This window comes from Mercenaria mercenaria, chromosome 3 (assembly GCF_021730395.1).
Source record: "Mercenaria mercenaria strain notata chromosome 3, MADL_Memer_1, whole genome shotgun sequence".
In the NCBI taxonomy this organism is placed as follows: domain Eukaryota; kingdom Metazoa; phylum Mollusca; class Bivalvia; order Venerida; family Veneridae; genus Mercenaria; species Mercenaria mercenaria.
Window position 1 is genome coordinate 23,829,828 of NC_069363.1, and position 15,153 is coordinate 23,844,980.

At 34.1% G+C, this 15,153-nt stretch overlaps 1 protein-coding gene across 9 annotated transcripts in view; it reads right to left on the bottom strand.

The window, feature by feature from the left end:
• Positions 1 to 961: 961 nt before the first annotated feature.
• LOC123525271 (probable 3',5'-cyclic phosphodiesterase pde-5) overlaps positions 962 to 15,153 on the bottom strand; it is a 78,585-nt gene continuing 64,393 nt past the window's right edge. For 7 of the 9 annotated variants that reach the window (XM_045304173.2, XM_045304175.2, XM_045304176.2 and 4 more), the window contains 8 exons: positions 14,165 to 14,315; positions 13,300 to 13,455; positions 12,090 to 12,140; positions 11,449 to 11,570; positions 7,099 to 7,210; positions 5,571 to 5,651; positions 4,937 to 5,025; positions 962 to 4,051 (listed from right to left, as the gene is read on the bottom strand). In XM_045304173.2, the coding sequence (XP_045160108.2) occupies positions 3,736 to 4,051; positions 4,937 to 5,025; positions 5,571 to 5,651; positions 7,099 to 7,210; positions 11,449 to 11,570; positions 12,090 to 12,140; positions 13,300 to 13,455; positions 14,165 to 14,315 (1,078 nt within the window). In that variant the 3' untranslated portion in view covers positions 962 to 3,735. Of the gene's footprint in view, positions 4,052 to 4,936; positions 5,026 to 5,570; positions 5,652 to 7,098; positions 7,211 to 8,060; positions 8,173 to 11,448; positions 11,571 to 12,089; positions 12,141 to 13,299; positions 13,456 to 14,164; positions 14,316 to 15,153 lie in introns of all 9 variants that reach the window. The other 2 variants (XM_045304174.2, XM_045304177.2) reach the window with 1 other exon arrangement.

Below are 15,153 nucleotides of genomic sequence, written 5' to 3' on the forward strand. Positions count from 1 at the left end.
GACAGATAGACGACGGACGCCGGACATCGAGCGATCACAAAAACTCACCTAAGCATTGCTCAGGTGAGCTAAAAAGTGAGATAATTCAAAACTAGGATCATATAGAGTTATGGTTCCTTGTCACTGCTCTCCCTATCACTAACCTCTATCAATATGTAAAGTATGAAGTCAATACCTTACATAGTATTCATGTTATGCCTCAGGCAAGGTTTTCAAAAAAAGGAAGACAATTCAAATTCAAACATGACACCACCTAGAGCTATGGTTCCTTGTCACTGCACTCTCTCTCCCTGAACTCTATCAATATGTAAAGTAGCAAGCCAATACCTTATATAGTATTTGAGGTATGCCCCAGACAAAGTTTTCAACAAATGGGACCGCCAAGAGTTATGGTTCTGGTCACTGCACTTTATCTCAATGAGCTCTATCACTGTATAAAGTTACAACTTGGTACCTTCAATACTTTGAGTTATCCTCCGGACAAGAAGTGTGACAAGAAGTGTCCGGACGACAAGGTGACGACTATATGCCACCGCCCCCTCTTCGGGGAGCATAAAAAGTCGTCCATTACTTTCAATATATACCGCCCTCTCCATTAATATATGGTTAATTTCGTACTGGCGCAATAATTTGTCATTCAGCCACCAGCGTATAAAAATATATTGCAGATTGTAGCATTTTTAGAAGATGGTCACTAGATCTAGTTCATAACTAAGCCAAAATCCCGTCACAGCCATTTTATATAGAGGTAAGTCAGGAAGTAATCGTGAGGCTGTATATACACTTATAATTATTTGTTAGCTTTTCGGTCAATAGCCAAAGCTTTTGCTGGAGATCCGAGAGCCAATAGTTATAAAATCTTTTCCTTCTAGTTTTGACTTAGCCTAGCAATATTTAATGAGTAAAGATGTAAATAAGGGTTCATATAGTAAAAACAAAGAGAAGAGCAGACATGACACTGTTGCAGTTTTCAATGACTGTATTTACTCTCAACTACATGTCGTTCATAGTACAAAATAGAAATAAAATAAAATTCTATAGCATAAACAAGTTTCTGTTTGTGCATGTTAGAATACACCAGTACATTTGTCAGAGTATCAGGAGTATTTATACGGCAAATTGGTAAAACGTGGGATTACACTGAACTTTGGCACATAAAAACCGAATATAAAGCAACACAGCCCTTTAGTGTTTATCACGCAGACAATTGAATCCAAACATATTTTTGCCGTCACTAAGTGAAAATATTGAATATACAAAACTTGGATAAAACTACTCAAAAGCTTGAAATGCAATTTGCTTGATTAGTTTTACATATAACATAAAAATGTATTTCACTTTTGAGAACCAGGCCCCGTGTTCACAAAACATTTTCAGTCTCAGCTGAGTTTGATAATGAAATTTTACTTCTCATTTATATCTAAATAGCATGTTTAAGACTAAATTTTATGTTAATAACTATTTTAATGTGACTTATTCAGTATTAATGGTCGGTCTCATTTGGAATTTAAGCTTGAAGTTTTAGTAAAAATGATATTAAAAGTTTCAAACTCAAACTCAGCTGAGACCGAAAAATGCTTTGTGAACACGGGGCCAGATCTTATTTTTTCAGGCGTGGCGATGTCAATCTTGAAAAGTCTTTTCTATAGTGTACACCCGTACTAAGATATTCGATTTAACACGGATCCCCTATTACTTGTCCCCTCGTAGACAAGACAGAGTGGATAATACATGGTGCAATAAATGAACTGGTTTATTCTAACAGATAATTCATAAAACTAAAAAGTGATTAACCACTTTTAGAATATAATTAATATAAATATTCTTAACAGAATACAGATAAAAATATAAACTATAAATAGCAATTCAAGAGATATTTACAGATATTGATAGAATTCTATTATATACGAAAATGAAGGTATAAATTGTAAAAATATGCTATGCATGTAATACAAAAATCTGGATTAAACAGTTGTTGTGGTATCAATCCACTAAATATTCTGAACAACAAATAAATATCAATCAGTTCATCTTTTACTTCTACATGTTTATGAAAGTGAACAGGAATGGCAATAATGAACATACAAGTCTGGGTTTTTACGTGACATTGGTTCCTCGCATACAATTCCTCTCTTACATTTATAGCCTCCTCAAATGATAAAACAGATGCCAAACGACTAATACTCTTACTAAAGTTGTTCTGCTCGTTCACGTGTCAACATTTTTTCATCACTTTTTTACCTTTAAGAAATGGAAGTAATGTTACCGCTTTTATACAAATGTACATGCAGGTACGATAATTTCCTTTCCGTATAGTAAGCCGGTCCAGGCTTTATTCTATGTTATCCGTATAAATGTTGTTACGACATGACTCTCAGATTATCGGACGTGCAGAAGCACCAACGACAATGACGCACCTTTAGCGATTATTATCACGGCTTAAGCTATATTTGCACGAAGGCATAGCCTGAGTGACAATATGATTTTAAGAGTATTTATAACCACGTAATGCACGACACTGCCATTTAATAAGTTGTTTATTATATAACTAAATACAAAAACGAATACTCAGTCGTTTTAATCATTCTATACACGATAACAAACTATTTACCCGACGACACAGGGTAAAATGACGTCAAAAATGACGTCAAACAAATATGGCGATCCAGCAACCGGTTGTTTTGTACGCTTCCAGTTTTTGCCATGGGCTATAGGATTCTGTCCTGTACCAAACTGCTAAAGAAATAATGTATCTGGAACACTTATTTTGTCGTTGAATAAAACAATTATCTGGGATTCAGACGAGGGGGTATTATAACGATCATGAAATCGCATCCGCACTACAAAGGTTTAGTGAAGATAAAATCCATACTATCTGAGATACATCATTTCGATAAGTATTGACATATTGATGACATCCAATCAAAACTATGCCAGTTTTGGGTCATATTAATTTTGACCTTTGTCGCTGGATGACGTACAATTTTTGACTTTGTTGCTTATCATTCTTTGTTTAATACAAAATCAAATCTTGGCCTGAAAGAACATTATTTATCGTGAGGTGAGGTTAGACCTGAAAACCTTAACGTTGGCATAAGCGTTCGTAATATCTCTAAAAATTCTAAAAAGCATCACACCTGTTATGGTGTCTTGAATACATGACACTAAGGTGTCACTCTGAAAAATATGCGTGAAGTCTCCCAAATGTATATACCTAATGCGTGATTTAAGTATAAAGCCCTGCCAGCTTTAGAGATACTTTGCATTTCCCGAATTGAAAAAAAAAAAAAAGATTATTTCACTGAATGCATTCTCATCCATCAGAGGTTCGTCATAGTCGCAGGGGACCATGGTAGGCCTATTGTGTGCAATAGTGTCTGAATGCAGTTGGATCTAGCAAATTCTTCCTAGCTCAGAAAGTAAAAACTATAAAAAAGCAGGTACAATATTAGATATTTTCATATTCTCACAAATGCGTTCTCTAAAATTAACGATGGTTACACGTTTAAGCAGACAATAATTTCAAAAACAATCTTCGTCTTCCACACATGAAGCAAACCCTTAATTTCGAAAATACTCTGCAGACAAAGAGTGGATGGCAATAGACCAAAAACTTCGGGATATCAATTCTTTTATCAAATCGCATGAATTTCTTTCATTGTAGAATATTTCAAGCAACGCCACTGGTTTAATGCTCTCCTATGGGATATTTATTTTAAAGTTTTGAAGTCGTTTTCAATCTCCCATCGTGACATTTTCCTCATCATACTTTTCGTGAACGGAATCAGCAATGCTTTCTCGCTCATCATCTGCGTCATTCTTCGACGGACTTTCACTATTCACTGACCTAGTTTCTGTATCACCATCCGTTGCTATGCCTTCACGTTCCTGAGTTTCTTCATTTTTGTCTGACGAGTCTGACGAATCGTCATCCGTATGTTCGCCATATTGTATTAAACTATGTCTTCTATCGGAACTGTGTATTCGTAAATCTTTCTCTACCTCTTCCCGTGGCTTCTCAGCAAGCTGTTTCCATTTCTTCATGTTGGCCCTAAAATATAATGTGAATGTGTTCACTTCCTACAAACAAATGCATTGCATGAGAACATGTACTCAAAGCTATTTGCAAACAGTGACTGGATTTCAGTCGGCTCGTGTAAAAGACCAGGGCATTACTCATCTGACTCAAATGTGTACATGTTGCTCGAAGTCCACCTGGTAGTTTTAACATTATGATATACGAAAGGCAAGCACTCATGATTTTACGCATTCGGGGTTGTAATAGTATCCAAAATGATAATTTATATCATATTTGCAGTGCAAATATTATTGGAAATGAGGATTCAATATTTGATTACTGTTGAAATACTATTAGGCAGCATCTTTATATGACAAACAAAAGAAAAGAAAAAATCTAACATTTTAATTGGAAACTATCAAGTTTGATAGCTAGGAATGTAGGCTTTTCAGTTATTCTGATGGTTGTTAGACTTATTAAATATATTAATAAGATCAATTTACCTTAAGTGTATATAAAATATTGTTTTAGTCAATTTTGACCCATAGGGCATGATCTAAACAAATACTAAACAGTACAATAAACCAAATAACTATTAAGTGTTCCTGTATACCAAATAACTGTGGATGTTGCGGCTTTAGGCAAGATTTTCATTTCAAAGTTATTACTATTTTAATCTCTGACTGCCTTGTTATTTAGCTAAAAGCATTGTGCTTCTGGCCAGGTTTGGTGAAATTGCCTCAAGCGCGTAGTGAGATGTTGTTTGAAGCAAACTGTGGACGACGGACGGATGGACGACAGACAGATACCAGAGATCCTTAAAACTCACCATGAGGATTTTATACAAGTTATTTCTCTTCAACATCTGTCACTGTTTTGAAAGAGTAATACCTATTCTAAGGACTGTCTGTTACTTACAGTGCTCCGTCTTGCATCGGTTTAGTTTCTGGTAACACTTGAGTCATCAGGTCATAGCATGGTAGACAAATTCCAACCAAGAACCCCACCTTAAAATACAATCGTATAACACATGTAACACACAACGTTCAAATTATCCCTCTTATAAATATATTACATGACAAAAAAGGAAAGGAAAGAACAAGGATTGTAACGAAACGGACTGAATAATTTATTTCGAGGGTACGATATGAGGCAACAAAGAAAATACTTATTCCACTGCAATGAAATAGTCGTGTTATTTTCTCTATTAATTTACGATAATTCGACCGTGCATGAAGTAATGCCAGGACGTGTGCTTGGGGTCTTCTTCCACCGTCCAAAATAAGAAAGTCGCCATATGACATGGACTATGGTGATGCGACCCAAACAGATAAACTAGATACATACGTATACATAAGCATACTTCTGCCAAATGTGGTCCTTGTCACAAATATGAAATCGTTATATACCCATCCTTAATAATCATGCGCAGTTTATATCGTATAGCTATAAATGAATTGTTTATACATTGCATAATGGAAAGAAACGAGTTTTCATTAGACTAGTTGAAGTTGTAACTATATATATAAATGAATTTTGAATTGTAATTTACCTCTAATTGTGGAAGTTCATGTTTCTTCTCTCTATCCATCATAGCTAGCGGAGTGATACTTTTGGCTTTTTCCTCATCTCCCTGCAAGTTACATGGCTCAGTTATCACTTGGTGGATTGTAGCTAAATATTTACACATAATACTAACTCAACCATTATCATTACAATATATTAGAATTAACAGTAAACATGTTTAAAACGCCGAATAACTTCTATGTTGGTTTCGTTGTTTACAGCAAAAATATTTCACTTGATATGTGTAAATTAACAATGTCTAATCTTTAATATTTTTTTTTAAATACATGTACTTCATTTAAGATTTATACACACAGTACGTTGCATCCAGTGTATATTTTGTGAGGCTCGTATATATTTCCTGTTATACTGGTAATTGGCATTAGCCTCGATTTGCTTAATATGGCCAAATCCTTTGGAATCAGTAATAAACTGTATCATTTAAATATCAGACTGTTTTATCATTAGAAAACAAGTAAACGTGTCGTGTTATCACCAAACTAATTGTTTTATTTTAAGAAAGGCTAATAATAATGAAACTTTTTTTTTCAATTTCTTTGCTTGCATGTTTTAACATATACTGTTATTAAAATGTGGTAAAACAGGTTAACTTTAATATAAATTTAATATTCTGTGTCACTATGGACTTCAAACATGTCCACAAGGTTGACAAGCATACTTTTCCTCTAATTTACGTCCAGTTAATTATTCTGGTATTTCATGTATTCATAATTACATATACAGTGTAATTCCATGCATTAATATAATTATACATATATAGACTGTAATTCTTGAAAAGAATCAGTTATTTCTCATTACGTGTGAAGAATAGCAAATATTATTAGAGTATGTTAAAATGTTAAAATAGGAGAAATATCAATACAAATACATTTTATGCATTAATAATTCCTTTCATATCTTTGATATTATTGTATTCAAATACATACGTTTCAGGTATATCCTTTCAATAGACATGCATTTCAAAACTATTATAAGCAGAAGAAAAAGTAGCTAGCACCACTGCAAATGCGAACTTACAGCCAAAAACTATCAACTACATGTACAAAAAACCTACCCAAACATGATTAACTTCTGCCAAATAAATTTTGTAATATCTCTTTATTATTTAGTTCTGTTAGCAGGACTGTCTTCATTCTAATCATCAGCAACATCAGAACACACGGTTTGTTTCGACACACATGAGATAAATCAGATATCATTTTAGAGGATACAGAAAGCCTGCACATGTCAAATATTACACAAATGCACATGAACATAAACCACTCGCAAAACAAACTAGCAGGAAATTAAGCTCTTTGTACATCATATGATTTGAATCGAGGCATTGACCTGACCTTATCAATGTTTGTAAAAGCGATTTTGATAGCAAATTATACATAATTTAAAAACATCTACGCATTTCAACATCATTCATTTTCAAACACACTAGAGTTTATTACAATAAAAGTCCCCGTAAATGTGCTAGAATGGTGGTGACTTGTTTGTGTGTATACCTGTTGCCAAAACTCCTCCATGATGACAAAAACAAGGTCAAGTTGTGTATTCCAAGGTTTGTACATAGCACATAGGTCACATGCTGTCATACATAGTGTCATTACAAGGTTTCTGTGGGAAATAAACACATTTCAACTTATACAAATGGTAAAATTACATGCTAACATTGGGATGGAAACATTTACACTGATGTACGGAAGTATGCCTAGCCAGCCAATGCAGAGCGTGCGTTATGGTGCGGACAGTGATTTCAAGACAAGGAAGTTAGTCTACTACTGGTAACGCGTGTTAGAAGTTAGAGTATCTAAGTTAAATGACTCTTTTCATACAAAAGAGTTGCTGTCTGTTAGACAGTCTACAGACTTAGTGTTAGACGCAAAGCTACAGAAAAAAGAGATCTATTTGCCATTACCACAAAACTTACAGAATCCTCTGTGAGATCAATATTGCACTAGGTTTCAATAACATATTATGCTTTCATCAATTCGACATAAGCACAAAAACTGAAATGACATTGGGACAAACATCAAAGAGGCTACGAGCAATGAGTAAGGAAGCATAAGCACAAACATCACAAATCTCTTTTTTCAAGCTAGGAGGTTAGAGGTTAGACAATACACAACACGTATCAGTCACAACATGGTTGGCACTAACTCAAGACATTCACTATTTACTTTCTACATGAGCGTTTTAATATGAAACCTTCATTTTATTATTCAGAAAATTGGACACGAGTTTTTGTTTTTAATACTTTCTATAAAATGATCCATTTATTTCGACAACAAAAAGCGAAGCCAAGTATTAAAATAACCGAATGAGAATAGAATGTGCAGCATCCCTAGCAATACTGCTTTCAGAACGATATGACCAAAGGCATGTGTGACTGACACGGACTGTTACACTAAAGACGGTTACTATAGAAACTACAATACTACAAACTGACAGTTTCGCCCCGTACTACCTGCTGATAAAACTCCTCAAAAATGTATTTTACTGTGTCCAGTTGCATTTTCCAGGGTTTAGCAGACGCCACTAGGTCACATCCGGTCATTACAATAGTATGCACAAGACGTCTGTAGATGTCAAGTTTTTTATAGAATGAAATGAAAGTTACTAGAAGTGCTGTGTGATCACTAAACAAACAAAAACTAAACAAACACATGTTGTCGTTCACGTGCAAATATTCTAAAGCAAGAAAGTATAAGCGTAAAAAATTATGAAAAATGGGTATTCTTCTGGTATGTATTAGGTGTCTGAATTTTACCTGAATTAAATGGTGAAACAACTTGAAATACAGTTACTTTTGATTAATGCCTGGGGTAACTGCACAAAGTGTAGTACAAATGTTTCATTACATGAGATAAAAAGAAATTCAAAACTTTTAACTTGAGCCAGTAAATCTGTGCTGAACTATAAACCAGTCAATAGAACAAATGTTGTCCTATGTTTTACATAAGGAGTCATGTAATAATATTTGATATACAAAAGCAATACGATGTGACTATTTATAAAGAACAGAGAACAATATATCAGACAGCATTTTACAAATGCCTACTGCCGCAGACAGTACGTGCTTGTTAGAACATAGCATGAATGTTAGAGGATAATGTGAATACATACATGTATAAATAAAATATAGCTAAAACACACAGCTAAATGACAATGGTTTTTATTAAGTGAATCTATCACTCGTCAGTAGTGTACTAAATCCCAAACAATTGCTGCCAAGGGAGATAACTGTTGTGAGGAGTTTATGTTAATTCAATAAGAGCAAATATTCTACAGAACTAACTACACATTATTATATAAGCATTTAGATGCAATTTGATTTGCAGCGCTAAAAACAGTAAAGTGCATCTAAAATTAACACGTTATCTTGTATTTCTGCATTGTTCGTATGGTTTAAACTGAAATAGAAATTGAAAGAAAAACAAGAAAAACCAAACTGCCCGACGACACGACAAAATAGTATAAAACTAAAGAAGTATCATGATGTGACTACATGATAATTATGAGAGAGAAGGTCAGGTACCGTGCCAAAAATGTACAAGAGATAGATGTGAAATAATACATAGCAGAGTTAAAGACACTTGCTGCAGTTTGTATGAGAGATGGGGCAAAATTCCCAATAATAGAATTTGTTCAAACTTTGTATATGATCACAACTGCATGTTAGAAACAGACAAATGCAAAAACAATCGTAGGTCACCGTGCTTGTTTAGGAGTTAGCTGCACTTAAAACTGGATTTTTCTTATAATTTGCATATTTAAGGACAGCTAACTCCTGAACATGCATGGTGACCTTCGATTTTTTTCATAATTCTGTTTCTAACATGACACTGTGTTCATATACAAAGTTTGAACAAATTCTATTTATCTAAACCTGCAGCATACGTCCTTAAGACTGAATCTCAGACCAATTTTCTGAAGAGAGTATGTAACACAAGGAGATTATTTGAAAATAATGCTAATAACAAATGAAAAAATACACATGGTTATATATAAAACAGTAGATCTATTACTGCACCATGTGTAATGTAAATATCTTAAATCTTTAATCATGTCGTATTTTTCAATCTATTCTGTTCGTTAAAGTGGTTGGTTGAGTTACAAACTATTCAAAAGTTGGTCGTTTTCTATTATTTTTCATTTCGTCAATATTATACAATTATTTCATTTAGAATGGTATACTGAGCGAACCCAGAAGGCAACAGTTGTGCTATTACTAAATACAACAGCTCATAGGACATCTGAGAATACCCAGCATTTAGTAAATTAGAGAGGTCGATCAGTTTTGCAGTGTTTTATTCCAAAGGTAAGTACAACATGACTTTGTTATGACGTTAAAATATTATGACGTCACTTCTTTAGGCGAGAAAGTGTTTTCCACCAAAGGAAAGGACTATAAAATATAGATTTAGAAATAAATACATATGTCGGAAGGTATGAACTACGCTTTCAATCAATCTCTATTTTTTCAGTTATTTCATAATAATATATTATATTCCAACATAGTCAGCGGATGTAATGAATAGTTGAATATTTTATGACTCTAAAAAGCTTAATGTCCACAGATAGACATTTAGATTCTAATCTGAAATCTAGAAAAAAACCTAAGAATTAAAGAAACGAAACAGAATAGGAGTAATACTTAACTAAATTTATACTACTTTAGTTTGTACATTTCAACTCTCAATTAGTAATCGGGATATTATTTACAACATTGAATAATATTCTTCACAGCTTTTTTAACTCCACACTTTGTTCTTGTTGATATTTCTGTCAAATATCGAATATATCAGAAAAAATTGGAAATAATGATGCTCATTTTAGTTTTATTAAAACAAAGGAACGATAACAATCGGAACTAGATTCTCTTAGCCGTGACAGTGACAAGAATGTAACCCTAGAATCAAAATAATGGATTCATAAATACCGAGTGTTCTAAGGACTGTAGTGCACCAAGAACACATAAAACAGATGTAATTAAAATGGTTTTTATTTGGCCAAAACGATCTATTTAAACTTGTGGATGACACTCCTTGCCACATATTGGACATCATCCAAATGCTCTTATTATGTGACTATTGATTATAGAGATATTGCAACTGTCTCGGCTCATCGTTGTTTTTAATGATATTATATATTGCAGAAATATGTCAATATTTGACAGAGATACAAATGGAACAATAAAAACCAAAGCGTGTAGTTATAAAAGTTGTTAAGTATAGATCTACATCAATAACGCATGTTGCTTTGCACATTGGAATAAGAAAACTAATATAGAGCAGTGTTCATTTAAACTTTACATAACACGCGTAAACGTGTATTAAGGCTTCAGACTTCAAATAATGTCTCATTACAATTCTCAGACTCTATCTTAACACTTAACTAATCAGGAACAAGAGTAATAAACTACTTTCAACTTCAATTCATGGTTTTACTGGATTTAAAACCAGCAGAAACACAGAATTCAACAAACTCAATTGGTTATATACATGTTTACAATAGATCAGTACTCAAATATGGCCATCCTATAGTGTAAATGTTTATGTTATCGTAACTTGGGCATCTAGAGGCGAACAGATTGTCAATAAAATGATGCGACACCCTGTGAATCACGATACACGATCCACAGCCAGTCCACCCGAGTCAACTTAAATCTTGTTGTTTTACACTCATTTTGATATTCCATCTTGTGCTACATATGCGTATGTTAATACATGTGCATGAACACACATAATGAGAATTTGTATTGGAACTAGCAAGTTAGGTACGAAAAATAAGTTCTTTTGTCAATTATTGAAAATATAATCATCATTGAAAAAGTAACTTAAATAATGTCTTACCTGTGCTCATAGTCTTCCCATACCAGTTCATTCCTATCTGCAATGTCCTTTAATTTTGCTTTGTTGCCAAAAAACAATGCCAAATCTGTTGCTAGAATGCAACTTCTAATATCACTCAACATCTGTGAATATATATTTATATTATTGCTACTTTAAAATACAAGTAGACATATTTAACTGAGTATGAAAACATAAATATGGCAGTTACTTTCAACATCATGCAAGTAGAAAAATACATGTAATATCATTCAATATTTGTGAATACATTTATATTAAAGCTACTTTAAAATACAAGTACAAACATTTAACTGAGAGTGAATTATGAATATATATTACAGCTATTTTGAATGTTATACATAGTAGAATTACAATAGAACTACATCGTGAATGCATATAATTAAACAATTGTTCAACAATAATATTATTTATTCTGGTGATTAAAATATTTAGACATGTCATGTTGATACTTGTATTCCAAATCACTTAACACGAGCTGTTTAAAGTATGAGCTGGTACATTAAAAAAGAAAACAAGATAACATATGCCGACAATACCCTTCATCTTCATGTTATCAATTTTCGCTGTAAATCTAAATAAGTTAGTTTGGTACATATGACACTATTATGTGGGATAATACTTGCCCTTTTATAATCCTCAGGAGACAAGTACTTAAATATGTTGTGGCCCTCATTCTGCAATGGAAATACATCAATATCGTAACCGAATTACAAAATATGGTCATGAACGACGATATTTCTTTCTATGATATAGTTACTTGGGCTGTAATAAGTGGAACTGTAGATGATAACAATATGGCAGGGCATTTGTACTTGATACATTTTATTTTCGAAAACTTATGTTACCTTTTTATTAGCAAAATTTGAACGATTGTCCGTCTGCCAAGGCTAAAATGTTAATGGGTTACTTATTGACTATGCGCATATTGTAAGGACTTGAACACATACTACTATTCATCAATGTATAGCCTACCATAGCCTCTACATCTATTCCAGATTTCAAACTGTATCCAGGATATATACCTACAGTTACATTTATAGTATGTTCCGCTGGTAGAGGCTCGTACTGGGTCGAAAACCTTCCAAATATGGTCAAAAAAGTGAAAAATCTAGAACACTGCCCAGTCACCTTGTATTGCCGCACCTGAATATCAAGAACTATCACGGTACCCGATCTTGATCGGACTCGCACGTTCATGCAAGGTAGGTCTATATTTGCTTGCCATATGAGCTCAAACTGGGTCGAAAACCTTGCGGCCTTAAACATGGTTAAAACAGTGACAGTCATCCTATATGACCCTCTGCGGATATCCGAAAGCTACACAACTAGGTACCTAATGTTAATAATTTGACATTTCTAATGAGATTCCCTAAACTTCGATAGTGTTACTCGAAATTTCGAGATGCTAAGTCGAAATATCAGCTAAGTACCTCAAAAGTTTGACTTAGTATCTCGAAATATCGACTTAGTACCTCTTGAAATGTAAACTAAGTAACTCGAAATATCGAGATATGTAACTCGAATTTTTGACTTAGTAAACATACACCTAGCACTAAAGCTCTTATGTATTGTTAGCATTTATTTCATAAAAGAGTCAATAGTCGGGTGCAACCTCAAAAAAATTGACATCATTCTCATATATCATATAGCTGTAGTAGTATTGCAGTATTCTCTATACAGCACACAATCGTGTCTAAACTTGTGGGGCATAATTTGAAGTTTCCTGAAAAATTTGGATGACACGAAAACATTGCCAAGAAAAGAAAATATGTATATCTGAACACTTTATTCAACTTCGGATATGAACACTTAATATATATTTTTTTAAGATACCTGTAATATTGTAACTGTCTGGTTAAAATGATGGTGTTCCATTGTTGAAGTTGAGTAGATAGCCGCCAACGGAGAGGCACTTTTTACCATAAAAGCATTGGTTTTACCCCGATGGTCAAGATCATGACACAGACATGCAACAAATAATGCCAAACACTGAAAGAAATATATATGCTGCCACCTTAAAAACGAAAACAATAAAGGGCTATTCAAGATAGTTTAGGAATGATTCACTACCTTACTGCAGGAAATCATATATACCTATAAAGCTGTAGGGTATATTGTTATGTATTCATATGATATTATCAGATCGCCAAATGAAATTTGAGTTCTTGCTTCTAAAACAATTTTCAGCACGTGTTTTTCTATTCAAGCAATAGTTTAATTTTGAGGACAACAGCAGACTGTGACTAAGCTATTATTGATGTATTGTAACAATTCTAAATGTTACGTTATTCTTACTATTAAAATCTTCAGGGGCCTCCGTGGCCGAGTGGTTAAGGTCGCTGACTTCAAATCACTTGCCCCTCAGGCCTCCGTGGCCGGGTGGTTAAGGTCGCTGACTTCAAATCACTTGCCCCTCATCGATGTGGGTTCGAGCCTCACTCGGGGCGTTGAATTCTTCATGTGAGGAAGCCATCCAGCTGGCTTACGGAAGGTCGGTGGTTCTACCCGGGTGCCCGCTCGTGATGAAATAATGCACGGAGGGGCACATAGGGTCTTCCTCCACCATTAAAGCTGGAAAGTCGCCAAATGACCTATCATGTGTCGGTGCGACGTTAAATTCAACAAAAAAAAAAACAACAAAAAACTTCATTACACATTTTCAGTCGTCATAGTCACAGTGTAAAGTGTTTGTACATACCTCTTGTGGTGTAAATCTGTGTTTGGAGCTTTTAACTACAGTGTACATAGCATGTGCCACAGAAAAAGCATGGTCCCAGTTATGATACGGCACGTTACGGTAATTTTTCCGTACGGTCAACGTAAACCTGACCAGACTATCCATGTCATATCTATAAATTAAAACACAATTTATGTTGTTTTCCATTACAGGAAAAGACAAATGAACACGCTATATCACAACAACCACTACACAACTAAATATGTAGTTAAAATGGAAATGAAATTAAAATGTTTAATGATATGATAAAACCAATATTATTATATATATGTGTATGTTTAACTTGATTCAATCACCAATACTTGTAATCATAATAATGCTAGAGTTTAAAAATAGCATTATCTTCATTGACCGGTATGTCCTCACACAGCCAATAAATGTATACATAATTAAAAGCAAGTCTCATTAAAGTTTGTTTTCATTTTTGTCTTAAAATGACATCTGGAATAATCAAGGAAATTAAAATTAAACTGAATCGTGAGCTATCTATTCATGCATACCGATTGCATACAAATAGCTCTCTATAAATATAAAAACAAGAGCTGTCTCCATAGGATGACACATGCCCCCGATGGCACTTTGAATGAATAGTTATGGCCGATGTTAGAGTTTAGGACCTTTGACCTACGGACCTGGGTCTTGCGCGCGACACGTCGTCTTACTGTGGTACACATTCATGTCCAATAATTTTAAAATCCATGCATGAATGACAAAGATATGGACCGGACACGCCCATCGATGCACTATCATGAAATATGACCTTTAACGTCTAAGTGTGACCTTGACCTTTGAGCTACGGACCTGGGTCTTGCGTGCGACAAGTCGTCTTACTGTGGTACACATTCATGCCAAGTTATTTGAGAATCCATCCATGGATGACAAAGATATGGACCGGACACGAATGCACTATCATGAAAAATGACCTTTAACATCTAAGTGTGACCTTGACC